We start from the raw sequence: 27,330 nt of genomic DNA, 5'->3' as shown, positions 1-27,330 counted from the left end.
GATGGATAAGTTGTCCCTCCCCGGTCCCCCCAGCCAGAGGGGCTCTCTTCAGAAGCCTCCAGGTGGTGACATAAAGCATAAAGTAATTGAGGAGGATGCAGGAGCTTTGACATGACCCCTTCAGGCCTGGTCCCCTGCTCCCCAGTGAGCCCTTTGATTTCCTACACAATGAAGTCTCTTGTCATGAGTGTGGAGCAGGAGTGAGGGTTTTCTCTGCTTTTGTCTTTCTACTTTTTTCTCCTCTTGCTGCAATGGCAAGTGGGAGGCCCAGTAAATGCCCATGTGCCTCCTCCCTCTGTTAACCTCCCTTTCTGAGTCTGTTCAGAGTGGCAGCCCAGACTCAAACTAGAAGTGGTTAAGTCTACATTCTCAGCCCACCCCAGATCTGATGATGCACTTCAGACTGGTGGGTGACATGAGGATAGTCGCTGAGTGCATGAGGTTTCATCATGATCCATGCTGGGCCCAGGACACACAGGTGGACCAGCTGCCTTCCCCAAGGAGCTCCCAGGAAGACAGTGACAGTGTGGTGCATCCAGAAGGCCATAGAACAGAGAGGGGTGCTGCAAATCTGCCCAGGAAGTTAGAGAAAGCTTCGGAAGAGCAAGAGTTGAAAGTAGCCTTTGCCTATAGGAGGGCACTTTGGGCAGGGACAGCTGTCTGGGCAAATGCCTGGAGGTATAGAACCTCACAAAGGTGTTATGATTTATTATGATTGGAAGGAAGGATACAAGAATGGGACCAGAGGATGAGAGAAGTAGGCAGGGCTTGTGTGCGAGGCTCTGGATTTTGAACCCTGCCCTGAGAACAGGAGGAACCCACCTAATAAGGCCTGCCAGTGAGGCTTCATTCTCTCTCTCTACTTGACCTCTAAAATCCTGGGGGCTCGACTCTGAGCCACTTCCCTTCCCTTACTTCTCTCTCTCTCTCTGTCTCTCTCTCTCCTCTCTCTCGATGATCTCACTCTATCCTATGGCTTTAAATACCATCCTTAAGCTGCTGATTCCCATATTTATATCTTTAGCCAGAGCTTCTCTTCTGCACCTCCAACTCGTCATCCAACTGGCCACTTGGCATCTCTACTTGGATTTCTCACAAGCATCTCAAAGTTAACAAGTCCAAAACAGGATTCTTGATCATGTCCACCCACCCCCAAAACCCGCTCCCTCCCCAACTTCCCATCCCAGGAAGTGGCACCACCATCATCCACCCTCCTGCTAAAGGCAGAGCCTTAATCATCCATGCCTTCTTCCCCAACCTCGACCCCCAGCTCACCCTCTTGGTTCTACTTCCTAACTCCTACCCGCCCACACCTCCTCAACATGACTGTCACCCTGTCCCCATTCCCCTGGGTGACATAGTAGCTGCCTTTCTCGCAGTCTCCCCCTAGCTCCCTGACAGTCCATTCTCCAGTGGATGATGGATCTTTAAAGAAACAAACAAAAAACTCTGTGCTAGTCTGCTCCCTAAAGTTCTTTAGAGATATCCCTCCGCACGTGGCTTTGGAGCTTTGCACAGTCTGGCCATTGCCTACCTCTGAGCTCGCCTCTGCTCGCTGCCCCTCACTGCCCCGACTTATAAGCCTCAGCCATACTGGCCCTCTTTAGATCATTAAAAGTGCACTCTCTGAGCCTTTGCCCATTCTGTTCCTTTTGCCTGACACACACTGGCCCCAGCCCTCTGCATATCCACCTGGCAAAACAGGTCCCCAGGCAGCTGGTCATACTGCCTTATTCTCTTCCTAGCACTTGGCACAGTCCGTCTTTCCCAGCGAAGCAAACACAGTGAGTTCTCGCTAAATAGCTGTGGAGCAAACAGCAGAAGGGGCCCTAGGAACAGGAAATGAGGGGAGGGAGAATGAGACCCGACAGGCCTACAGAAGGGCACAGAGAAGACAGGCACTAGCACCAGGCAGGATGTTTGGATTTCATTTGAGAGGCATTGAGGAGCTACAGAGAGTTCTAAGAGTCAGAGAAATAGAAGCCGTCGTGAGAGCTGGGGAGGCCGTATGTCTGGTGGTTACCAGGTTGGGTTCTGGAATTAGACTGCCTTAGGTCAGGTCTTGCTTCAATAGCTCCCCAGTGAGACCTTGGGCAAACCACTTAGCTTATCTGAGTCTTGGTGTCCTCCTTTATAAAATAGGGGCAGCTAACAAAGCCCACACATAGGGGCACTGAGATGATAGAGGAGACAGTGCATGGAGAGTTCTCAGGACCTTGTATGTGCTCAATAAACATTGGCCGATACTGCTACTTCAGGGTTGTTGGTATTACTTATTCAGACCGTGAGTGGCAGACATGACATGTGGTGCCAGGAAAGCGGCCCTCCTGGTCCTGAAGCTCACAGTCTGATGGGGGAGGTGGGCACACAGCTCTGCCTGTGCTCCCTAGGACAAGTACTGAAACTGGAGGTCAAAGCCACGCCCTGTGCGAGCAGAGAATTAAATTTGGGAGAGTCAGGGAAGGCCTCTTAGAAGAAGTGACATTGGATTTGGGGGAGACAGTTTCCTTGAGAGAATATTTTGAGTCAGCAGCCACTGGCCCAGGAACAAGGGAGGAGGGATGTATGCTGGTTGCTCAGCTCCCAAAATAACCCGGATCTGAGGGCGGACAGCCCAGCAAGCCCCAGGAGCCCCCACCGTGCCTTTCCTGGCCTGGTTCCTGTGACCTTGGAGCAGTCCTTGCCCTGCCCTGTGCCCCCAGGTGGCCAGACAGACTGAAGGTAGGATGCCCAGGCCAGGACTCCAGCTCTGGCCAAGGGGGCTGGGCAGCCAGCACAGGCACCCGGCATAGCCCCTTCTCTCTTCCTTCTCACAGGCCACTGAGCTACACTGTGACCCAGTCAGGTTTGTATTTTGGCTTCTAGACCAGTGGCTTGACCTCCAGAGCAAAAAAGAACATGCTCCAGATCTCAGTCTCTCCCCCCTCTTCCTCTTCCTCTGCCTCTGTGTCTGGGCTCCTATTCTGCATGTTTCCTCCAGCTCCCCTGGCTCTTGTTCCTCTATGCCTCTCCTTCATTCCTTCTCTCTCCCTCTCTCCATACCTCTCTTCCCTCTTCTCTCTCTCTCCCTCCTCCACCTCCTTTCTTCCTCTTCTCCCTCCCACCCCTGGCTCTCAAGTTCCCTCTGTCTTACAGCTTCTCTTTCTCCCCCTTTCTTTCCACCCCCCCTCCAGTGGGAGGAACCCCAGAACAGCTCTCTCCACCCCTGTAAGACCAGAGCCCAGGCTCTAGCACCACCACCACCATCATCACCACCACCACCACCACCGCCACTACCACCATCACTCAACACATTCATACTGGCCCAGCCTGGCCCAGAACACAGGGACGAGGGCAGGATTGGCCAGAGGGGTGGATGGATGCTGAGAATCATGCAGATTGTGTGAGATAGAGGGAAGGGTCCTGTCCTTCTGCCTCTACCCCACTTCACCCCCACCTTCCCTCACCCCTGTGTCACAGCTGGGGGCCAGGAGGAAGTCCCTGAACATTTGCCTTCCCTCCCTGTGGCTGCTGGGCTTCCCAGGCGGTCAGACAGCAGGTCGGGTCATTGGGCCCATTCAGCAGAATTATAAATAGCAGCTTGTGCCCGGCCTGGCCCACAGAGCAATCACGGCCGCCGCAGGGCCACCCCAGGCCCCCTGTCCTCCACTCCTCCAGCCATACCTCTGAGACAAGGTCTGCCCCTCCCCTGTGCTGCCAGCGGGTCCCCAGGTCAGTATCTCATGTGCTGTCGCCATGGTAACCTGCATGTCCCCAGCAGGCTCAGGTTGCGGGAGGTGGAAGTGTGGACAACCGAGGAAGAGGTCCAGTGGCCTGGAATCAAAGGTCACTGCTCTATGCTGGGGCTTGCTAGTTCTCTTGGGGGCTGGGGAGTGGGTTCCTGTCCCCTAGAAATCTCACCCTATTGAGGGACATGGGGCAGAGATGTCTGCCCCTGGGAGGTCTGACAGAGGGGCACTGCCCCAGGCCTCTGCTAGTGAATTAGAGCGGGTCAGCCCAGGACTTAATGCCAGAGAGATGTGGGTTCAAATCCCACAACCCCACCTAACTGCTTAGGTCACCTAGGGACCACCACTTAACCCTCTGAGCTCAGCATCCTCTGGGTTGAGACAAGAAGAGTAATATTCCCGTTGCTGAAGAGATCAAAGACTACCAGCTCTAAGGCAGGTCCTTTGGTCTTCACCTTAGACCCTTTTGGTTCCTTGGGCCACTACAGGGCCAAGGTGGGTCTTATGGATTTCAGAGTCACACTGACCTGGGTTCCTCTCCAGCCTCTGCCATTCACCGTCAGAAGATCTGATGTAGGTTGCACAGTCTCCGTGAGCCTTAGTTTCCCCATCTATAAAATGGGTGTGAAGTCAGCATCTACAGCTCACTGTGTTGTTTTGAGGATGAGTTAGGCTTCGGTGGGAGGAGCCGTTGGCACAGTGCTAGGCACAAAGCCAACGCCCTGTATGTGACAGCTATACTTGCCATCATTTTCTGAACAGCTACTTCTATTCCAACCTTCCCAGCACAGATGCCTCTGCTCCTTCACTAATGCTGGTCATGTCAGGCAACTCCCCTTCCCTCCCAGGTCCATCTGCCCATCTGCAAAATGACAGCAGGACCACTCAGGCCCTGCCCATGTTTGAAACGAGTGTATCTTGAGCAGCCCCACTGGGCTGGGCTGTATCTATTATTATTTGCTGAAGCCCTCACCCGGGCCCTCAATGCCCGAAACTTGAGCCGCATAGTTGCCTGGCAACCAAGGTGCCAGCTCAGGAGGCTTGGGTGTCAGAGTGTCCAGCTGTAGCCCCCTCCCCGAAGGCTGGAGGCCCATCACTGGGCAGCCAGGGAGTGGGAGGGTTCTGGGCAGGGGCCCTGACCTGGACCAGCCCAGAAGGGACTTTTCTTCCCCTCCTACCAGCCCAGATCCAGCCTGTCTCAGAGCCCACTCTCTCAGAGTAAAGGGGGCCATTGGCCTGGGATATTTTTATAGGTGGGGCACGTGGTCAGTCCCAGAGACAGAGAAATCGGAGCCTCCTCGCACTGTTAACTGATACGGCAGCTGTCACTGTCACCCACTTCCTGGAAGCCTACTGCCCAAGTTTGCCCAAAAGCATGGAGAATTCTCTGACCCTCTTCTAGCACTGTCTTTTTTTTCTTTTTAAAGATTTTATTTATTTATTCATGAGCGACAGAGAGAGAGAGAGAGGCAGAGACATAGGCAGAGGGAGAAGCAGGCTCCCTGCAGGGAGCCCGACATGGGACTCGATCCCAGGTCTCCAGGATCACACCCTGGGCTGAAGGCAGGGGCTAAACCAATGAGCCACCCAGGGATCCCCCTTAGCACTGTCTTTAGGAAGCCTAATGCCACCTCCTAGAGCTCATGTTTTTGTTTACTCACCCAGCAAGTATTTTACTGAGTATTCGTCCCAGCCCTACTGTGTCCTGTTTGAATGACCTCAGGCAACCTCACCTCTCTGCCTCAGTTTTCTTTTCTGCAAAATGGGGATAACAAGAATACCTGCCTCATAGAGTGGTGGTGTGGTTCCAGTGATATGACATATACAAATGTGCCAATGCTTAGCACAGAGCTTGGCACATAGAAAATGCTCTGTAAATATTAGCTTATCTTGATTGTTTTTATTAAATTGTTATAAAGCATAGGCACTATACCACATAGGGAGGGAACGAGGCAAAGCTTTTTGAGAACAGGGCTGGGTCTGGTTCCCCTCCATCCACATTGTATCTCACAGGACCTGGCATGTAGCAGATCCTCAGCAAAAGTTTGCCAAATGAGGGGAGATGAGAAATGAACTCTTTCCCTTGGAATCCATTGCTGCTAGGGGAACTGAGAGCTGAGACATGGACTTTAAACATCTTTTACAATTCCAGGAATTTCTTAGGATCTATTGTGGCTGTTTCACCCACAAAGTTACCAAAATGAATTTGGAATCTTTATACCTGCCCCATGTTTGAGGTGGGGCTGGGGTAGGTGGGCATAGGGGGAATTGCAGTAGACTTAAATAGTGGGGCAGACAACTGGTGGTAGGGTGGGGATTCGGCATTTATAGGAACCTGAGAGTCAGCACCTCCTTGCAATTGTGCACTGTAAGTGCCCCACCTGCCTCACCATAGTCTCAGTCTCCTTATCTTTAAAAAGGGCACCCTGGGGCACCTGGGTGGCTTAGTCAGTTAAGCATCTGACTCTTAATTTCAGCTCAGGTCATGATTTCAGGGTTGTGAGATTGAGCCCCATGTCAGACTCTGCACTCAGCAGGGAGTCTAACCGAGATACTCTCTCCCTCTGCCCCTCCCCCCATTCCCTCCCTAAAATAATAAATAAAATTAAATGGGCACCCTGTTCCCTCTGCCCCAGGGCCATAGGTGAGACAAAAAGGACCACACTGTGAAGAACATCTTCTAATAACAATCTTTAGTTACAACAGGATAGCCACAATACCCATAGGAAAGAGCTGTGCTGATGGCCCTGCCTCCATGAGCCTACCACTCATCAGCAAAACTATGTTGGGTGGCTGCCAGCCTGCTGGCCTGGGGGCCATTTCTAGCAGCAGGTGATGCGGCCAGGCTTTTAGCTCCAGGATTTCACTCTTGACTTCTTCCAAACACAGGAAGGGGTTGCCATCTGCTTCCCACCCCTCATACCCAGCCTGCCAGGTCAGCTAAAGCCCCCGCCTCGCACCTGTCAGCAGTGTAGGGGAGAAGAATCCCACTGGGGATTTCCTTAGTGGATGCTAAAGATGGGAAAATCCTGGGAATCTCCTCCCAGCCCCCAGCCTGCTTCAAGCCTATCACTATTCCTCCACCTTGGATAGGAGAACCCCAGTGGCTTTCTCGGTCCTCCAGAACACTATATTTCACTCCTCTGGTGCCCCAACCACAGGGCAGCTCTATATGCTGGTCTGGGTCTGGAAATCTGATGAGTGCCAACATAAGAGCACAGCCTTGGGACTCTGACCTTGTTGTGACCTTGGCCAGTCACCCCACCTTGCAAAACTCAGTTTCCGCATCTGTAAAATGAAGAAAATCAGAACATCTATCTCAGAGGCTATTAGTGGTATGAGCAAGATCATGGGTGAAAAATCTGAAGGTAAGGAGTGACACTTGGTAGTAATAAAATTTCTTGCTCTTTTTAAAAAAAGATTTTATTTATTTATTTATTTGACAGAGAGAGAGAGAGAGAGAGAGAGCACAAGTAGGAGGAGCAGCAGAAGGAGCTGCAGAGGGGGAGAGAGAAGCAGGGAGTCCAAAGTGGGGCTGGAATCATGACCTGAGCCAAAAGCAGACGCTTAACCAACTAAGCCACCCAGGTGCCCCAAAACGTAGCTGCTCTTATGATTATTTTTATTACTGTTCCTGCTACTCACTTGCAGTTAGTGCTGTGGCCATATCCCTGCTGGAAATGTCATCTCTTCTCCTAGTTCAGTGACAGCTTCCATCCTCCCTGAAGGGCAGTGCTAAGTATGCAGTAGGTACTCAGTGCAAGCTCTCTGTCTTTATATTCAAACGCAAGCATCTGTTGAAGTAGATAAGTCCATGACTCATCCATGACTTATTCTCTCTCAGTTCCTGAGGTCAAGCTCTGGGTTCCTAGAACCATTCAACAAGCTTCTGTTGAGGCACCAACTGTATTTATCAGATACACTGAGGACTCAAAGGTGGATGGCATAGTCCCCTGTCCTCTAGGCATGAAGAGTCAAGCCTCATGGAGGGATCAGTTGACTGTCTGGAGAGTGATGCCAGCATAAGATTCACTGAGAAGAAGGAACCCTCTGAGCTAGGCCCTGCAGGGTGAACAGGGGCCTACCAGGCAGAGAAGCAAGAAGGGAGGGGACAGCTCATGCTAAACTATTCTAAGAGTGGTCCACAAGGCAGCTCTGAGTTGCTTTTTTATTATTAAAACAAGAAATATCCCCCCATAGATGTCTCACTGCTCAGAAGGTGACGGGCTGATCTGAAGGCAAACCCATGCCCATCAGAGTTGGGGATATTAGGAGCCAGAGAGACCTTCTTCCCTGGGCCTGATCCAGTGTCCAAGACTTATCACATATCAGCATGTGAGGGTCCCTTAGAAGCCATCTAGTCTGACCTCCTTATTTTATAGATGGAGAAACCAAGACCCAAGGGAAGACTGTTGAGCAGAGGCAGCTAATGGCAGACCTCCTAGGCAGGCTTACCCAAGACTTATCCACCTATAGCCACAGGTGATCAGCCCTGGAGTTACAGGTTCTTGCAGGATACTGAGCCCAGATTGCCTTCTGGAGATACCATTCTCTGTAGGATCCACCACAGGGTCTTTGAACCTTAGTTTCCTACTTGGGAAATGGAAATAATCACTGGGCTCTTTGTGAACCTCGAACTGCAAAGCATCTTATGAATACTCTTATAAAATGCCATTTTGTCATCACCATCATTTTGTTAAGGGTGAACCCTAATGGCAGAGCTACCTAAGAGTTGTGTCATGGTTTGTGGGTTCAGAGTTTCAGATCTACCCTATAGAGACCCCCAGAGACAGTGACAAGGAATTTGTTACAGGTTGGCTTTCTGTTCTATTCTGGAACCTCTTTGGGTACCCTCTCTAGCTACCCACCCACCTCCCAAACTGGACAACTAAAATATTCTCAAGAAAGTAATAAAACTCTTTTCCATGACCCATGGCTTCACCAAACCCCAATACACACACACATGGTCTAGTCTTATTTCTGATACACACACACTTTTTGCACACCTCAACAAATCCCCTCCTGTGATAGGCTCAAGCAGGCTTACAAACATTCTATATACAACCACACACATACTCCACCATGCTCAGACACATACAGACACACATCTGTACATGCATGCCTGATTACAGCCATGCATACATACACACATACATCTATACACTCGTGATCATGAACTTCCAGTAAAGAAGGGGGAGCAGGGTTATTCTACGTGAGTCAGAAAATATGTTTTAACTATAAACCTAAAAATAGTTGGCAAGAAGAAAATTTAACTATAAACCTAAAAATAGTTAGCAAGAAGAAAATTTCAGGTCAACCTAAAGAGCTCTATAACCACCAGCATTGGCACAGATTATCATGGAATGAGGGAGTGGGCCCCCTGTCAAGAGAGGCATGCAAGCATAGGCAGGACTTGACACAGGTATTATGAAGGGCCTTGGGCATCAGAAATTTTGACCTCTGAATCCCTTCTGGTCTCTGGATTCAAGTAAGCTCTGGGAATGAGAGCCTTTCTTGTTTTTCTGTTAAGCTTTGCAAATAATGGTGTCTGTTTGGTGGTGTCTGCTCTGAGGATGATCTGCCTGGGGTGGTATACAAGGCATGGTGGTCAGAAACTAGCTCCCTGTATCCCTAATGTCATGGGGTACCAGCCACTAGAGATGTTCACACCAGAGCCCCCCAAACCTGGCACCCATTTCATGCCAGGTCTGACCCTAGAGAGAGAGAAGGGTGGTGGTTCTGGCCTTGTCAGTCACTTGTAACAAGGAGTCCAGGGTAGCAGACGCCCTCATTTGGGCATTGCAATGCAGGGGTATCAGGGCCTGAAATATCTAAAGAGGTAGGGAGTGAGTAAGGTGGACTGGAGAAAAACCCCTTGACATGCAATTGTATAAGACTTGAACCTACCTTCTGACTGCATCTGAAACCCAAACCCAACTCCCATGGATTACACCCCACACAGAGGCCTCAGAGACTGTATGACATGAGGCCTAGAATCCACGCCTGGATCAGTCCTCTGGGATCCCCCTCCTTTTTAGGAAGATCCCCAGAGCCATTGGGAACCCCAGGAGAGAAAGAAAGAGCAGAAGTGGCTGGAGAAGGACCTTTGAAAAGCAGAATAAGGTGATAGAAAGGCTGGGCCACCCTGGAGGAGAGGGAAACAGGCAGAACATGGCCCCCAACCCCTGTAAGTCACCCCATCACCAGACCTGGAAAGAGGAGAGCAGATGACAAGCCCAGTAAAGCAGAGGGAGGAGAGGCTTTGCAGGCCATTGTGGAGGCCTGTTGGATGTGGATACCTTCAGGGTCCAAAGATTGGGGTCTCCTGGAGCCTCTTGGGGCCTTGGAAGCACTTTGGCTTTTGAGCTCTTTAACTTTCTGATAGGACGTCAACCTTCTTAAGAAGCTAGAAGGGATAGGCCAGGGCTCAGGCAAGAGAAGGCTCAGGGCAAAAAAATGGGGAGGCTTCAGGGTGTCTTTTAGGTCTCCCAGGCCAGGTCTCAGGATTGGAGAAGTGACTGGCACTCAGGGAAAATCCTGCCCAAGGATGAAAGTGAAACTTATCCCTGGAGGATCCTCTAAATCAGAGGGATGGTTCAGTAGGGTGAGGCCATAGACCTGAGCCCAAATCTGCCAGCACCTGTTCTGTGGCCTTGGGCATTACCTTTCACCGTAGCACCTCGGTTTCCCCATGTGGAAATCATTCTCACTCTAGTTGATTGTGTGTCTCCCCCTGGCCAGGCTCTGGGCTGAGCCCTGTGTCCTGCATGAACTCACATTATCTTCCCAACAACCCTGTAAGTGAGGCTGATTATCATTTCCATTTTAGAGATGCAGCAACTGAGGCCAGAGAGCTGCCTTGGTTTACCCAGTCATTCCATGATGGCAGAGTGAGGGTTCTAACACAGATGTCTCTGACTCTAAGCTCCAGAGGGATTCTGACCCTACTAAGTAGGAGTCAAATGAAAAGTGGCTTAAGAATCCATAGAAGGAAGGAGATTTGGGGGACAGGAGGAAATTCACAAGAGGAGATGACTCTAGGGTTTGTGGATCTAGGGACCCAAACATGAGGTAGAATGCAACAGGCAAGGAAGAGAGGACATTCCAGGTAGGGATCCCAGCCATGCAACATGTGCAGGTAGGGCTGCTGCAGAAGCTGCGATAACGGGGATAGAGGGAAGCCAAGCTATACACACCTGCCATGGCTTTTCTTACTTTCATTTCAGGGCTTGGAGCATCAGCAGTAGGCCTGTGGCTCTGCGCAGCTTCAGTGAGGCTGGGGTCCCCTGGGCCTGTGTCCCCTGGGAGGCTACATTTGCATCTGTCCCCGTGCAGATGGTTGGTGAGTGCAGCTAGCAGCCCCCACCCCCACCCGCACCCCCTTCTGTCACTGGGACTAGGCTGCTCGGAGAGCGTGGTGCAGCATTATTTTTAGAAGTGGCACCATCTGTTCAAGGTGCCGGGCGGATTCTGTTCATCTCTGCAGTGGCCAGGACAGCCATGCCAAGTCAGGAGAAGAGCTGCAGAGCTGGCTGGCTGGGATGGTCACTAATCCGTATGCTAGCCTAAGAGATTCTGCAGGCCCTTGGAATGTAGGATTCTGGGAACTGTGGTCTGGGGCTGCCAGTGGGGTGACTCTGGAGCCAGAGCAGCCAACACAAAGGACAAGTTCAGCATAGAGGGGTGTCCAATGCCCCCATGCACCCCACATGGTCCCCAGGCCTACCTCCTGGAAGATTCTAAATGCCCTACCCTTGACCTTCTCCCTGGCCTCTAGCTCTGTGTGGAGAATGGCCAGACTGTATGGATCCTCTGTGTAGCACTGGTGTGTCAGAGAACACAGCCTTGACCAGTGTAATCCAGAAGCACTGGGACTTCTCCTCACTGGAACTCAAACACTTCAATGTGTCCCACTGCCTGAGCCACCCCAGAGCTTCTGAGTCATTGTAGGAAGGAGTTAGGCTATTGATTGTGAACAGGGATTCCGACAGCAGACTGCCTGAGTTTAGATCAACAGTTATGACCCTGGGCAACCTCCTTAACTTGGCATAGCCTTTGTTTGCTCATCTGTAAAATGGGATGCTAGCAACAGCTACTTCATAGGATTTAGCTGCAAATATACCAGTATGATGCCTGTAAGGCTGTGGCGTACTGTGGAGATGCATTCAGCACCAGCTCTCACTACCATCTGGCTGACCAGTTTCCACTTTTCAAATGCAGCCTACACTCTAAGATTCATTGTCCCCAGTGTCTTTCCATAGTCAGATTGATTTCTCAGTAATAGAGCCAGCCTTGGTGGAGGTTGGTCCTGTGCTGGGGGCTGGGGAGGCCGTGTTCTCAGAGAGTCATGGTCTAGCAAGGGAGGCAAGCTGACAAAACACACCCCAAGACTGAGGATAGAGAGTACAAAGCCAAGGAATGAATTGCTCATGATGGGCTGGCTTTGGGAAGGGGTCTGAAATTTGAAGCAGAAGATTAATAGAGAACTTCACAAAGAAATTGGTATATGGGGCTGTGCCCTGAAGAGGAAAGTTCGGATTAATGGAAAGGCAGGTGCAGACAATCCAGGGTAGAGAGAACAGTGAATGCAAAGGGTGGGAGGCAGGAACATGCATTAGTTGTTCAGGAAATGCAAAGAGTTGCCTTAGACCAGAGGCCAGGCTGGCTCCAAGCCAATCAGGCAGGATCCCGGATGCCATGGTCATGAATATGTTTTTTTAAATAGGTACCAGGAGGGGTGCCTGGGTGGCTCAGTCATTTGAGCATCTGACTCTTGATTTTGGCTCGGGTCACAGTCTTAGGGTTGTGAAATCAAGCCCCTTATAGGGCTCCACACTCAGCAAGGAGTCTGCTTCTCAGTCTTCTCTCCTTCCCTCTGCTGTTCATTCTATCTCTCTCTCTCTCTCTCTCTCTTTCTCTCTCTCTCTCTCTCTCTCTCTCTCTCTCTCTCTCTCTCTCTCTCTCTCTTTCTCAAACAAATAAATCTTTTTTTAAAAAAATAGGTATCAGGACCCAGCAATGGTTTTTAATCCAGAGAGTGGTGTGCTCAAATCCAAGAGGCAACATCTCATGGTAGTTTTAGAGACAGGCAAGTCCTAAAGTACACCTAGTTCTGCCAATCCTTAGCTATGTGACCTTGGGAATGATGTTATTTCAACTCTCAAGCTTTGGTTTCCCATATGTAAAATAGGCATAATAATGCTACTTCTGGGGTTGCTGTGGGATATATACATTAACAGCCAGTTCAGCTCCTGACATTTGGAAACCACTCAGTAAATAAGAGTCACCACCAGCATCATTTGGGGGAGAGTAAAGTCCAGTTGGGAGGCTGCAGATGAGGACCTTGAACTAGTGTCAGGAACTGTGGTGGCAAGGAAGAGAACGGAGCCCAAGCCCTTACCCCACTGCTCCCTAGGTCTGGGCACCTGATTGGTCAAGAGTCAAGGGTGACTCTGATAGTCAACTCTGGGAGTGGCTCAGGGGTCACATAAGGAAGAGAACATTAGGAGAATCTGAATACCTGAAGGATCTTCAGAAGAGCCATTTGGCAGTCGAAGAAGATTAGTGCTAGAGCTTGGGAGAAAGGGCAAGGTAGAAATGTAGGTTTGGGAACCACTTATGTTAGTGGTTGATACCAGGAGGATAGCATTGCCCAGGGAGAGTGGATCATTAAGAGCATCAGGAGCAGGACCACCAGAAAAGGCTCCAGTCCAAAGTTGGCCCAAAACAGAAGTCATGTAGACCCCCTGGACAGAATTGGTTGCAGAAACCATAGGAGAATGGGAAGAAAGGGTGAGGGCCATGAACATGGCAAAGTTTGAAGACTAAAGAGGGCACTGGAGTTGACTAGTAGGAGTTGTCTCCAGAAGCCACCTAGCTGGAAGTGGCATTTGGAAAGGCAGAGAGAGACAAGAGGTGATTTTGAGGCAGGAGCTGGGCCACAAGAACAGGGCAGCATTCTAGAACCCAGAACTGGGAGAGTGTTGGCTATAAGAACAAGAGAGCTAAAAAATGGGCTGGAATGAGAACCCCAAAATGCTAGGGCAGTGTGACTCCACCACCAGCCTGACTCATCTTTGCAGGCTTAGGGCTAGGAATCTGTGCTTCAGGTAGCTCTCAAGTGATGCCAACACAGGTGGCCCTAAGGGAACCACACTTGGAGCCGCCCTGTTCTGGGGTCCCCAAGCTCCACTCAGAGAAAGTTTTATCAGAAAAGAGAGAAGACCTTGGCCACAGGGGAGGCAGCGCCTTCTCTCAACTACTCCTCTAGCTTCCTGGCCTTTTGATTCACCTCCTTCAGTTTTGAGGCCAAGTCAGTGGCCTGAGATCTCTAGCTTTCCACCAAGAAGACTCCAAGGGAGATAACCTGGGCTGAGGCAAGGAAGGCAGTGAGTGCACAGTCACCAAACTGGAGCAGCTCTGCTTCAGCCTATAAGACTGGCCACAGTAGTGAGACATAGAATCTAAAAAATACCCCCACACATACACCCACACATACACCAGTCCCTGCCAGTGCCTGCATCATTCTGACTCCCCTCATCCTTTGAATCCAGGAGCCCTTCTTTCTGCTTTTTTCACCCCTCTCCATTAGTTCTGTATCCTGGCCTCTGCATTCTCAGTCCACATAGAATGACTTTCCTAGCTTTAGCTTCCTTATTCTCTGATCTGGACCCCAAAGGACTCACACAACTATTCAGAAGTAATCTCCCAACTTTTTTTTTTAAATATTTTTTTAAATTTTTATTTATTTATGATAGTCACACAGAGAGAGAGAAAGATAGAGAGGCAGAGACATAGGCAGAGAGGGAAGCAGGCTCCATGCACTGGGAGCCCGACGTGGGATTCGATCCCGGGTCTCCAGGATCGCGCCCTGGGCCAAAGGCAGGCGCCAAACCGTAATCTCCCAACTTAAGCTCATCCCCTGGCAGGTCTGTGGGTGAATACCACACCTTGCAGAAGAAAAAATTTAACAAAGTCAGATAGAGATGCCACCACTTAAATATGGTCCCAGCAGGAACCAGAGGCAGAAGACCAGGCGTAATGCAAAAGAATGGATCACTAATGATGAGATTTCTGGCATCAGTGACAGATGGCACTGATAAGCCAAGGTGGGTCTTCTGCATATGCACATAAATGGCCCCTGAGTGGCCCTTTGCACAGTATCATTTTCTTGGCTCAAGCCTGCTCACTGGGACACCTCATTGCCTGACAACCTGGCTTTACACATCAGCACCAAACCACTGGGGTCACCTCCCCATGCCTGCTCATAGAACTCATGGAAAAAAAACCTGTTCTCTCCCCATGCACCCACACCCAGAACCTCAGGCTTCCCAATGCCACTCTCCATTGGTCAGCACTACAGTCTTGGATAGTTCCCGGGGGCACGTACAACCTTTGCTCTGGTCAGCAGCATAGCACATGGACAGCTCCTTGGCACGTGGTCCTTAAAGCCCACCCCAAATCCCCAGTCAGCACCATTGCCTCTGGAACAGCTCCCAGTGGAAACCGTTCATCAGCGCCTGTTCTTGTCCTCCCCCTGGGGTGGCGGGGGCTGTCAGTCAGCACCCTGGCCACAGGGAGAACACTCACTCCCAGCCTCTGCTGGTGGGTCAGCCTGCTGGAGAGAGGAGGCCTGTGATTATCAGGTTTCCTGACCTCAGCCACCCAAACCCTCCCCACCTCCGTCTGTCTGTCAGCACTGCATCACCAGACACAAGCCTGAAGAATCACTAAGCAGCTGGTGATCTGTTGTGTGTGGCCAGAGCACTGAACAAGCCAAACCCTGCACTTCCCTATAGGAGGCCAGAGAAAAGGGCAGGAGCCTGGTCTGGTGAAGGATGTTAGTGAGGGGGGCAGGCTTAAGAGCATATGTATTTTTGAGACCTGGTGCTGCCACTCCCTAACCAAGGACCTTACACCAATAACTGCAGCAGTCTCTTTTTCTGTTTTCTCCTTTGTAAGTGGGAGTGCCACCAGCCCTTGTGTCATATGGTTGTTGTGAAAGACTAAATGAGATAACAAACATAAAGTGCACAGAACAGTGCTTGGCATGTAGTAGGTATGATCTAAGCATTGCTGTTATCATGATTTTTTGTCCTTCTTTCAGGCCTCTGCTTGTAATGCATAGGAACAGAACAGAGAGAAGGAGGCAGGTGAAAACAGGAGAGGACAAAACAAAAACTACAGCCAGTTAGGATCTGGATGCTGGGGCAGTTAGGGCTGCAAAAAGGGCCTTAAGGAGTTCAATATATCTGTAGGAAGAGTTGCGCAGGGTGAATGATGAGTCTGGGGAGGTGGCCAAAGCATTTGGCTGAAACCAGAGAACACTGTCCAAAGCAGCTGGTCTATCCCAGGTAGAGCCACCATCCCCAACCTTCTTGCTGCATGTCCCATCTTGCAGCCCAAAGTAAAGTCTCACCCAACACTTTTCTACCTCAGCTAGGTTTTTTGCCTCCATCTGCTAGTGACTTTGCTGTTTTAGCTTTATCAGAAAACTCTCAAAGATTTTTTTAAGGGAAAACTTCTAAACAAGGAGCACAAAAAGAATACAAATCTTGAAAGGCAAACACTGCTCTGCAGAGACCCAAGATCGGGCAGGAGATGTCAGAGGTAACAAATGAATTCTGATCAGCTTGTGACTCCCAGGTTCTATGGCATTTCTCTTTTCTTTGGCCTACAACTGGGTGGCCACTTCTGCTGGGGATGACAGTGGGATGATAGAGAGGCCCACGTCAGTGTGTATACCCTTTGAAGCAAGTATCACGTGAAAGGAGCATTTCAAAGGATGGCACTAAGATGTCCCTTTGAAACTGAGCATCTGGGGATCCCTGGGTGGCGCAGCGGTTTGGCCCCTGCCTTTGGCTCAGGGCGCGGTCCTGAAGACCCGGGATCGAGTCCCACGTCGGGCTCCCGGTGCATGGAGCCTGCTTCTCCCTCTGCCTGTGTCTCTGCCTCTCTCTCTCTCTCTCTCTCTCTCTCTGACTATCATAAATAAATAAAAATTTAAAAAAATATTAAAAAAAAAAAAAGAAACTGAGCATCTGTCCAACCTCCCCACTTACTTATAGAAAAGGAAACTGAGGCACATGGGAGAAAGCACTGGTCCAAGGCCATACTGTGAATTGGTGAAAGGTAATGGGATACAGAGGAAAAAATAAACAGAGACTTTGGACTTGAACAACCAAATTTAAACTATGCCAGATCCTACCCATGTAGCCTTGGCCATCTGTAACATCTCTGAGCCCCAGCTTTCTCACCTGTAAGGAAAGGACAGTAACACTATGCAGCCCGTGGAAGCATTTGCTAGCAATCACTGTTAATAGTAATGGTCAAGCCAAGATCGGGACCCAGAAGATCTGATTCCCAGGCAAGTGCCATTTGGGTTGCATCATCCCAAAATCTGAAGCAAAAATTGTAAGGAATTGTTTGACTCAGCCTGCAGATTCTGATCATGGGGTTACTGGGGCCCTTTGTGGCAGAGTGAGCAGACTGAAATCAGCAAGAAGGAGGGTCTGAGCATCTCTCTTGCCCTCCTCAGAATCCCAGTGCCCAGGACAGGTGCACCTCCTCAGAGTTATTGGGTGGGTAGATGGATAAACAGATGGAAGGTTGGAGAGGTATACAGACAGATGGATGGACAGCTGAAGAATGAATGGATGGATGGAAAGGGTGGATGGATGGCAGGGTGGATGAGTGAGTACATGAGGAGCCTATAGGACCAGAAACTGGGTTTTTCCTACCATCTACCATTGACAGTTCCTCTAGACAACAGGGGATGGTGCAGGGAGTTAACCCTAGTGGGCAGCTAAGAGCTGAACTGACCCTCCCTCAGGCCAGATAACAGGAGGATGAGAAGCTATGCAAGAAACCATAGGTCCCTAGCAGCCCACCCCCTGGCCCTGTTTCTGCCATCTGTGCCTTCAAGGCTGATGCGTGGCTGTTTCTGTGGGATTTTTTTTTTTTTTTTTTTTTTAGATTTTCCTTTTCTGGTTAACAGGATAGGAGTTTTCTAAAAATAGCACTAAATTCACTTCTGAGGTATTCATTTTCAATTCCCTTCCTCTTTCTTCATTCTCTCTCCCCAACTGTGAGAATTCCAAGCTGAATTTATCATTGTCAAATTTGATGCACACTCGTGCATGCATGCATACACAGACACATATACCGTGGGGTTTGCACACTGACAGACAGACATGGATACAGACATCTCTGCCTCAATCACACTCACAGACACACACTCATGCTGACATGCTCCAGGAAACCCTGCACAGCAAGCTATGTCCTTCGGGGTCACTTACTCTAAGTATACATCTGCTGACATACCACAGGGACTCTCTAACACACACACATACATAAAGTCACTTCCAGGCCCACCTCCAACACTGACATTCTCACATTCCTTCTGACTCAGGTGTGCCCCCAGACTGTGTACTGGCTGTGCTGAATGTCCACCATAACACACTCACACTGACCCTGCATACTCACATTGACATGCACACTCACACTCACATAGTCACTCCAGGTCCATCAGGCTCTCTCTTTCTCATATACATGCACACACATAAAGGACATTCCATCTCCCAGAGGGACTATGACTTTCCAGATGAGACTGAAGGAGAAGCAGTTGTCCCTCTGCCCCCAGCTGCCTGGCTGAGTTCTCCCATTTCCCTGGGACAGCAGCAAGGAGGAGGGTTCCCATCAGCAGGGCAGGGAGGCCCTACACTGAAAGGTCATAATTTCTATCTAGGAAAGGAAAGAAAAGGTCCTGGCCCAAGGGAACTAGTTAGTTGGGCCCAGAGCAGAGGGAGACTAACCATATAAGCTAGGACCCTCCCCAGCCTCCAGAGCAGTGCTAGTGGCATTGTGGCTAATGTACAGTTGGCCTAAGTTCTGAGCTAAGGGAAACAGTGTGAGGGACAACATGGGTGAGCAGAGGACAGAGGCAGGGAGTAAGTTAAGTTAGCATTGTAAGAACAGTCACCATTTACCAAGGTCTTCCTCTGTGCCAGGAATTGGGCTAAAACCTATCTTGATTAGTCCTCACAAAACCCTATGATGTAGGCTGTCTAGTTGGCTCTTTTCAGGGAGGAGGAAAATGAGACCCAAGGAGGAGTTCAGAGCCTTGTCCAAGCCACAAAACTATCAAATGGCAGCACCAGGCATCACCCAAGATCTCCAAATGGAACCTAGGTCCCTCACATCTGTCATTGGTACTACTGACAATTCAGAGGAAAGGGGAACTTTAAAAATACGTATTAAGGTGGCATTTAAATTCAGCATATCTTAAAACAGAAGGGTTTTGCATCCGAAAGCTATTTTTAGCAGATATTTAATTTGTAATTGTCCCAGCTCCCATCCTTCAGTTAGGATTGAAAAAGCTGTTGGTTTGGGATTTTGGTGTTTTTGGTTTTTTTTTTAATCCTTCCTTCAAAAGATAGATTCCTTCTTTGTTAAATTAACTCCAAAAAAAAAAAAAAACAACATTGCTCCTTCCTCTGCCAGCATCCCTTCTGGCAAAGACTTTTTATTAAGGCGCCACTAACCTATTCTTGAGTCATTGAAATGTAACAATACAGTCATTTAAATGCTAATAAGATGAAACCGAAATGCATAAATCTAATATTATCAGAACATTCTCCTGGATTCTGAAGGGCCTGCTGCATCACAGCCTGAAGGGACCCCAGAGCACTCGTCCAATTCCTTCACTTTCCACATGGGGAAACTGAGTCCCAGGAAGAAAAAGGGTATGGCCAAGGTCATACAGCTAGAGCTTGGAAAACAGAGAGGGGCTTTTCAGTGGCTTTGACCCCAATTGACTGTGTGACCCCTGGTATGTTGCTTAACCTCTCTGGACCCTGGCTATCTGCCCTACCCAGGCAGATGTCTCAGTTAGCTCAGGCTGCTATAACAGAATACCATAGACTGAGTGGCTTAAACAACAGAAATTTGTTTCTCATATGTCTAGAGGCCAAGAAATCCAAGATTGAGGTACTGGCAGATTCAGTTCCTAACGAGAGCCCTCTTCCTGGCTTACAGATGGCTGTCTTCTCACTGTGTTTTCCCATGGCTGAGAAAGATGATTTCTCTCATGTCTCCTCAGAAGAACATGAATCCCAGTCAGGAAAGCTCCACCCTCATGGCCTAAGCACCTCCCAAAGGCTCCGCCTCCTAATAGGGGTGCACAGAGAATAGGGCTTCCACATACGAATTTGATGGGACACATTCAGTCCATACCAGCCTATGTGCCCATTGTTTTGGTCAGAGGTGACTGCCATGTTGAGTGCTGGCTGCAAATGAATCTCATCACAACCATGAGAGAGGTGCACTTGCTAATAACAGGGTGGGAGGGGGTCAGGAAGAGGTACAGAAACCAGGGTTGTAGAGTGTCTGTTCCGGGCCAGGAGCCACACTGAAAGCCCAAGATCTCCAAATGGGACCTAGGTCCCTCACATCTGTCATTGGTACTACTGACAATTCAGAGGAAAGGGGAACTTTAAAAATACGTATTAAGGTGGCATTTAAATTCAGCATATCTTAAAACAGAAGGGTTTTGCATCCGAAAGCTATTTTTAGCAGATATTTAATTTGTAATTGCCCCAGCTCCCATCCTTCAGTTAGGATTGAAAAAGCTGTTGGTTCAGCTTTTTCAAAGGTATCAATGAGTCCTCACAACAACCTGTAAGACAGGTAGGTCGACTCCACTTTGCAGATGAGGCCCAGTGAGGCTAAGTGACTTCTCCAAGGTCACACAGCTCATTTAATCCCTCAGCCTTAGACCACTGAGTCATGTGGTATTCGCAGGAGGCAGCGAGAGGATCAGAGTCTGGTGGGCTTCGGCTAAGAAGATGGCTGCCTGCTACAACATTAGCCTCCCACCCGTGTGTCATTACAACAAAGAGAAACTGGGAAGTGGAGGGTGGGGGATGTGTCTCAAACTGATTCTAATATCTTTTCAGACCCCAGCAAACCTGTAACATAGATGGAATAGGAACCACTACTCCATTTTTTAGATGGGAAAATAAGGTTTCAGGACCTGTCTAAAGTCATACCTCCAGGGACAGATGACCCAAAGACTGATCCATTCATTCACCAAGCACTCAGAGTGAGTGCTCTCTGAATGCCAGGCACCATACTAGATACAAAATAGAACATGGCTACCACCCACACAGAGCTCTTGGCTCCAGAGGAAGGGAGACCACTAAGTGGGTCCAATCAATAAAGTGTGATGTGCAGTATGATACCAAAGACATCTGGAGTTGGGAGCATTTACACGGTCTTGGTTGGTCAGGGAAGGCCCCCCAAGAAAAGCACACCGTGCTGAATAGGACAGGCCATTGTCAAGGTGGGGAAGGCCCAGATAGTGGAGAGTGCCCTATGACAGATACGATTCTACACAAGCTAGCAGGTCTTCAGTTCTGTCTGCCAGAAAATCATTTGTGTGGCATCATACAGGTGCTTCTGTGCCAGTGGATTCACACTCTCGGATCAAGCAAATCCCACAGTCAGTTCAAGTACCAAAGTGAGCTCTGCAAGTTAGGACAAACCAAGGTGCTCAAACCAAGGTGCCCAGAACATGGGTGCATGCCCAGAACATGCATGCATCCATGAGACGCAGGAGCAGGGGACGAGGGGGTGGGGGGAAGAGCTGCATCACAAGAGGTAGCCGTGATGAGAAATCCCAAAGAAGAGCGTTTTGTTTTGTTTTGTTTTCAAAGAAGGGAGTTAACGATCAATCACCTACAGAAGCAGACTTCTGATTTTTAACTAATTTTGTTATCCCAGAATTGCATCCCTCCAAACATCAGATCCCTTCCTGCACCTTTGACTGTGTCTCTCCCAACCCTTTAGTAGCAGAGAATTGTATATTTGAGTTTCTTTTCTGTTCATCTTTTAGCTTAAATCCTGCTTAACTTACATGGGAAAGAAATACTCCCTACTCATACTGAGATGAAAAATCTTTCCTGATACCCTGGCCCAGATAAGATATTCCTTCTCTGGATATCTATAGCAACTGTCACTCCTCATCATGGCAAACCCATCATATTGTAGAAGTCACTCGTTTAATTACCCTTTCTCCCCACTGTCAGCTTCTGGAGGGCAGGAACTATGTCTGGATCATCTAGTGCCTGGCACAGAGTAGGTGCCCCAAAACACAATTATTGAATGGATGATTGGATGGATGGATGGATGGATGGATGGATGGTTGGATGGATGGATGGATGGATGGACAGATAGGTAGATGGGTAGATAGATGGTTGAAGATCATTGTTCATCTTAATATAATAGTTAAGATCTCCAGTAGTCCATTAACTCATGCCTACTACTTTGATTGTAAATATAATTACTGCTAACAATTCTCGTAGCCTGTGCTGCCCAAGATGTAATTATCAGTGCCTGTAAACCATGGCACTGGTAGCAGGGAGACACACAAAAAACAGCACCTCGGGTCTAGAAAATTGCTTGTGGTTTGCAAAGCACTTGCATTCACAGACAGCACTTCATTTATGCATCCTAAGAACCCCATGAGAGAGATTCACAAGGGGAGGCAGCGGTGTCCTAATTAAGGGTGTGGCTCTGGATCCAGATTGCCTGAGTTCAAATCCCAGCTCTGGCACTCACTAGCTACGTGACCTTGGGCAAGTCGCTTCACCTCTCTTGGCCTCAGCTTTCTCATGTGTTATATGGGAATAACAAGACTACCTATCCCACAAAGTGCCTGTATGGATTGATAATAATCACAATAATTACTGAATGTTTCCCATGTGCTTGGTTCAGTTCTAAATATTTTGCATGAAACAACTCATTTAAGCCTCATAATACCAATGAGGTAAATACTATTATTCCCCCTCCCTTTTTTATGAAATGAAACTAAAATTTGTTCGCTTTACATTCTACTGGGAGGTGGAGGGGCTAGAATTTGAACCCAGAGATATAGTTTCTAGAGCCCCTGTAGTTAACCTCTATGGCATCTCTACCAAGGCATCCTTGGTCCCTTCCTTACCTGCTCCTCATAGGGATGCACTGTTGGGGTCAAAACTAATGGGTTTTGGGGTGGTGTATGCTCAGATGGCCAAGGACCATGAGTGCTCCTATAGGACTAGGGGTGGGACCCCCCCCCCAAGCACACTCTTTCTCTGGGTCTCATCTGGCTCTCTGCTTGCAGCATCAATACCATTATATTCCACTCTATAAGATGCTTATTGCTCTCGGGGTAAGAATTGGGCTTCCTACTGCATCCTTGAGTGAAGGTGCTCTCCTGTAAGGCACAACAGCTTTCTCCTGCGGCTCCAGCACCCCCTGACCCATGGCTGGGAAGCCCCATAACCCAGGTAGAAACACAGTGAATTTGAACATGATTTATAATTATTTCCCAATCATTTGGGAGGTAGCAAAAGGACAGGGGACAATGATTATTATTTTACAGATGAGGAAACAAAGCCTTGGAAAAATGAAGGTAGGGACTTGCCCAGGGATTTGGGAGGACTTGGGTCTGAACCCAGGTTGCTCTGACTCAAGAGCCTATCTTGTTCACTGCCATCAAGCACCTTTCACCCATGAGACCCTGCTCTCCAGAGAGTAAGGAGGGAGCGCCCCCTAGGGGAAGGGGAAAAGGCACCAGGCTGGGAATCCAGAGACCAGCCCACCTCCGGACTCTCCCCCCTCTTGCTCAGTGTGGCTCTGGACAAGTTCCTTTCCATCTCTGAACTTCCAGTTCCTTACTGGGAAAATTAAATGGACTCTAAAATGCCTCCAGCACTTTTTTGCAAGAAGGAAAGGACAATGAAGCAAAGAGATGGGGAGGGGACAAGGGGAAGGAGTTGGAGCTGGAGCTGGACGGGTGGGACTCAATCCCATCTTCCTCCCCTCCCCCGAATTTACTGTCCCAGACCTAGGATAGCCAGCTGTCTGTGCCTACTGGGTGGGGCCAGTCCCCATGCTAGGCCCAGCCAAGCTCAGCAGAGGCCTTTTGTCACCCAACGCTTGCCGGGGACCTTGGCCACCGGTGTTGGGTGTCGGGTGGATTGGATTCTCTCCTGGCAGCCCCGCAGATGCCACACTTCTGCAAGGGTGGCCGGGCGGGCCGGCAGGGAGAAGCCGGAGCTCCCTCCTCCTTCTCCTCCTCCTCCTCCTTCTCCTCCTCCTCCAGGACTCCCCAAGGGACATCCTGGCTGCTATCTGTGGTGCTGAACTGTGGGGGCCCCCAGGTGAGGGCTCCATGGACCCCAGGTCATGCTGGGGGCCGGGGGGGGGGGGGGGGGAGCGGCAATGGGCTGGACGCTGGGGCTCAGTGATGTCCTGGTGAATATGCATGAGCTGATTCCTCTGGCCAGGCCAAGGGCCTTGATTAATGTGGTTGGGTACAGCAGGTAAAGGTGGGCAGCTTTCTCCCATTCCCATGCGTGTGAAACTAAAGTGAGGACAACAACATGTAAGCAGATGTAGGTGGCACAGATGGAAAAAGCATAAATGCTGGGGAGCCTGGGGGGTATTACTTAGGGGGTATTACTTACTGCACTGGGGGTAGTGTTATGCTCCAGATTGTGAGAGCATGGTGTGTGTGTAAACAAGACTCAGAGCACAGGTATTTTTGAGGAGAGGGGGTGGGAATGTTAAGATGTATTCCTAGAAGTCTGACTGTGTGTGATAGTGTTTATGGAGGGAAGAGGGGTGTCCACCAGGATGTGTGGGAAGTGGGACTCATGTATTGGCTTGTGTGTATGGTGGTGGGGTGGGCCCTAAAAGTAGGAAGGTTGTGTGTTGCAGAGCACCCTGAGCTGTGTATGTCAGCGGGTGTGTGTGCACCAGGGCGCATGTCATGAAGTCAGTGTGTTAAATATTTAGCGAGTTATGGTGTATTATGGGGGTCCATCAGGCTATGTCCCGGGGGTGGTATATTGTAGAGTGCCCAGGTGGGCTCTAGTATCTTTGGATTTACAGTGAGTGCTGGTGTGTTATGGGGTGTGTGTGTATGTAGTGGGTATTATTTGGGATGGTTTGTGTGTATACAAACATACGGAGCCTGGGCCTTCCAGAGCACCTGTCCCATGAAGTCTCCAGTGCCTGACCCTTGTCACCACTCTGTGCTTGCCTCCACAGGAGCCACCACCCCTGACCATGTAGATGCCAGCTCCAGGGAGCAGCATGGGCCCCACTGAATGGAGACTCCTGGGTCTGCAGCCCTGAGCCCCTCTGGCCCCTGGACGTTGCCCCGTGCCCAGGGATACATCTTGAAGCTCACCACCGCTGTCGCCAGCCCACCTCAACCACCCCCCCCTCCTGGAACCCAAAGTTGGCCACCAGGAGCCACAGTCATCCAGTGAGGTTGTGCTAAGGACAGTCACACGGAGCCATCGCCCAGCAGTCTCTTGTCCAGCGCTGACTCTCGGGCCCACCCCGAACAGGGACTGGAGCAAACATGGGTGACATGACCAACAGCGATTTTTACTCCAAAAACCAAAGAAATGAGTCGAGCCATGGGGGTGAGTTTGGGTGCACAATGGAAGAGCTCCGCTCTCTCATGGAGCTACGGGGCACCGAGGCTGTGGTCAAGATCAAAGAGACTTATGGTGACACTGAAGCCATCTGCCGGCGCCTCAAAACCTCACCTGTGGAAGGTAGGCGTGGGAGACTTGAACACAGTGCTTGGATTTAGGATCCAGCCACCCAGCCCCTGGCTTCCCTTCCCCAGGCCCAGAGAGCCCCCTCATCTGGGTATAAGCATGAGACCACAACATTGCCACCGTGTGTTCAAATCCAGCTCCACAACCCATGTCACCAGCCTGGGTTGTGTCCAGCTGTCCCAAATCCAAGCTCTGATGCTGGCTCCCTAGATCTCTGGGGCAGCCACAGGCTGTGGAGCTGCTAGAGGACTGGCAAGCAGGAAGCTGGGCCGTTAGGGGAGAGGGGACAGATGCCTGATTGTGTCTTGCTTTGGAGATGGGTGTGGGGTTTTTTTGTAACTGCCAAAATGAGCAGACCTAGCATCTCAGGAGAGAGACGGTTTCACCTTCAGGGAGCTCTGCTGAAGGGGACCAAAGCCAGGTCATCTGCTATTGGGCAGAAAGGAAGAGGAAGAGGAATCCTGTCCTGCTCCTCTATATACATCTAGTGCCCAGTCTGGTACCTGGAATGGAAGAGGGTGGAGCAGTTCAGACTGCTGAGCAGCCAAATACAGCACATAATCCAGCCCAAGTGTAGCAGGGATCCCACAGCTCAGAGGAGGGGTGAGGTAGGCAGGCAGACAAGGTCAGGGAAGGCTTCCGGGAGAAGGAGGCACTTGAACTTGGCTATGGAGGAAAGAGAAGGAAAAGCATGTAGCATGGCAGCATTTCTTTGATGGAATCCCACAGGATGCCAGGACCTGCAAAAAGGTAGGTATTATGCAGAAAGTCAAGGAGACTTGGTTTTCTCATCTTTGTGGTGGAAGGAATAATAAGAGCTCTAAAAATTGCTCTGCTGCCTGGCAGCCATGTTGCTTTGGGACCTTTTGTTTGACCTCACTGGGCCTTGGTTTCCTAATTTTTCCTGAGGACCAAATGAGAGTTCTGATGGGAAAGATCTCTGAGAAGGAGGAAAGCCGGTAGCAGGATTAACCAGAGCCCCTGCTGCATTGGTCCCTAGAAGGATCTCCTGGGGTGCAGGTTAGAGCTGGAAGAGGTTTGGGGAGAGGCAGAGGAACATAATGCTACAATCCTAGCCCTGCCATTTACCCACTGTGGAATTCTGGGCAAGGTATCAACCTCTCCATGCCTCAGTCTCCTCATATGTAAAATGAGATAAAAATAGTAACTGTCTCATAGGGTGGTGAGGACAAAGTGAAGTAGTTTAGAACAATGCCTGGCCCATAAATAGTGCTATGTGTTAGGACTCAGGCCCACAGACTAAACACCTCCATTTCCCCATCAGTAAAATAGGTTGTGAACATTGAATGAGATTAGGCCAAGTGCCCAGTGTCTAAGTCTCAATAAATCTCAAGTCTTGTTGCTGTTGTTTTCATTATGGTTATCATAACTCTGGAAGTAGCAGTCATGTTCTCTGGAAAGGGTGGAATCTGACCTTTCTGGATTGCTAGCCAATGTCCATGAATGGTGTGATGCTTTTTACTGGGCTGTTTTGCATTCTTATTACACGTGTTCCTAGAAGCAGGTGTTGCTACCCCCATTGCACAGATGAGAAGCATGAGGGCTCGAGGTCACCACACTTCCACATCAGAGCAGGCTTTGAACACAGCTGCCTTGGACACCATCCTCAGATGTGTCTTCATGCCTGAGCCAAGCATGTCACCTGGGAATAGTCCTCTAAAGGTGCCTTCTGTCTGGCAAGGGCCTGAGTAGTTTGGGGCCACCAGGGAACTTTTCTTTATCCTCACTCGTGTTCAGCCCTCATGCCCTATTTGGCCCTCTTCTGGCTTCAAGAAATGCTTGGTCCTCCAGCCCTGGCCCCCAGCTTAAAAGCCACATGGTCTAGGGCTGGGCCGGCTCCAGGCGGGGCCTCAGGTTGGCTATTCCCAACACCCTGTGCCCCTGGTCTGCTGACGTGAGCAAGGAGCCGGCCTCTGAGTCACACTACAGGAAACTGCTCCAGGCCACGCATAAATTAGCCT

At 49.8% G+C, this 27,330-nt stretch overlaps 1 protein-coding gene and 1 long non-coding RNA gene across 13 annotated transcripts in view; one reads left to right on the top strand and one right to left on the bottom strand.

Annotated features, from left to right (window-relative positions):
• The window catches only part of LOC121494660, a 78,788-nt gene extending 67,720 nt beyond the window's left edge, over nucleotides 1-11,068 (bottom strand). Inside the window, exon 1 of the long non-coding RNA XR_005988838.1 lies at nucleotides 10,925-11,068. This is a non-coding gene — a long non-coding RNA (uncharacterized LOC121494660). The remainder of the gene's footprint in view (nucleotides 1-10,924) is intronic.
• ATP2B2 (ATPase plasma membrane Ca2+ transporting 2) overlaps nucleotides 1-27,330 on the top strand; it is a 378,806-nt gene that overhangs the window by 229,709 nt on the left and 121,767 nt on the right. For 8 of the 12 annotated variants that reach the window (XM_041761348.1, XM_041761342.1, XM_041761350.1 and 5 more), the window contains one exon: nucleotides 24,825-25,342. In XM_041761348.1, coding sequence (XP_041617282.1) covers nucleotides 25,144-25,342 — 199 coding nt within the window. In that variant the 5' untranslated portion in view covers nucleotides 24,825-25,143. Of the gene's footprint in view, nucleotides 1-3,689; nucleotides 3,712-10,954; nucleotides 11,071-24,824; nucleotides 25,343-27,330 lie in introns of those variants that run through there. The other 4 variants (XM_041761344.1, XM_041761343.1, XM_041761347.1 and 1 more) reach the window with 2 other exon arrangements.

This window comes from Vulpes lagopus, chromosome 7, assembly GCF_018345385.1.
Source record: "Vulpes lagopus strain Blue_001 chromosome 7, ASM1834538v1, whole genome shotgun sequence".
NCBI classification, from domain to species: Eukaryota; Metazoa; Chordata; class Mammalia; order Carnivora; family Canidae; genus Vulpes; species Vulpes lagopus.
This window is presented reverse-complemented; position numbering and strand designations above follow the sequence as displayed.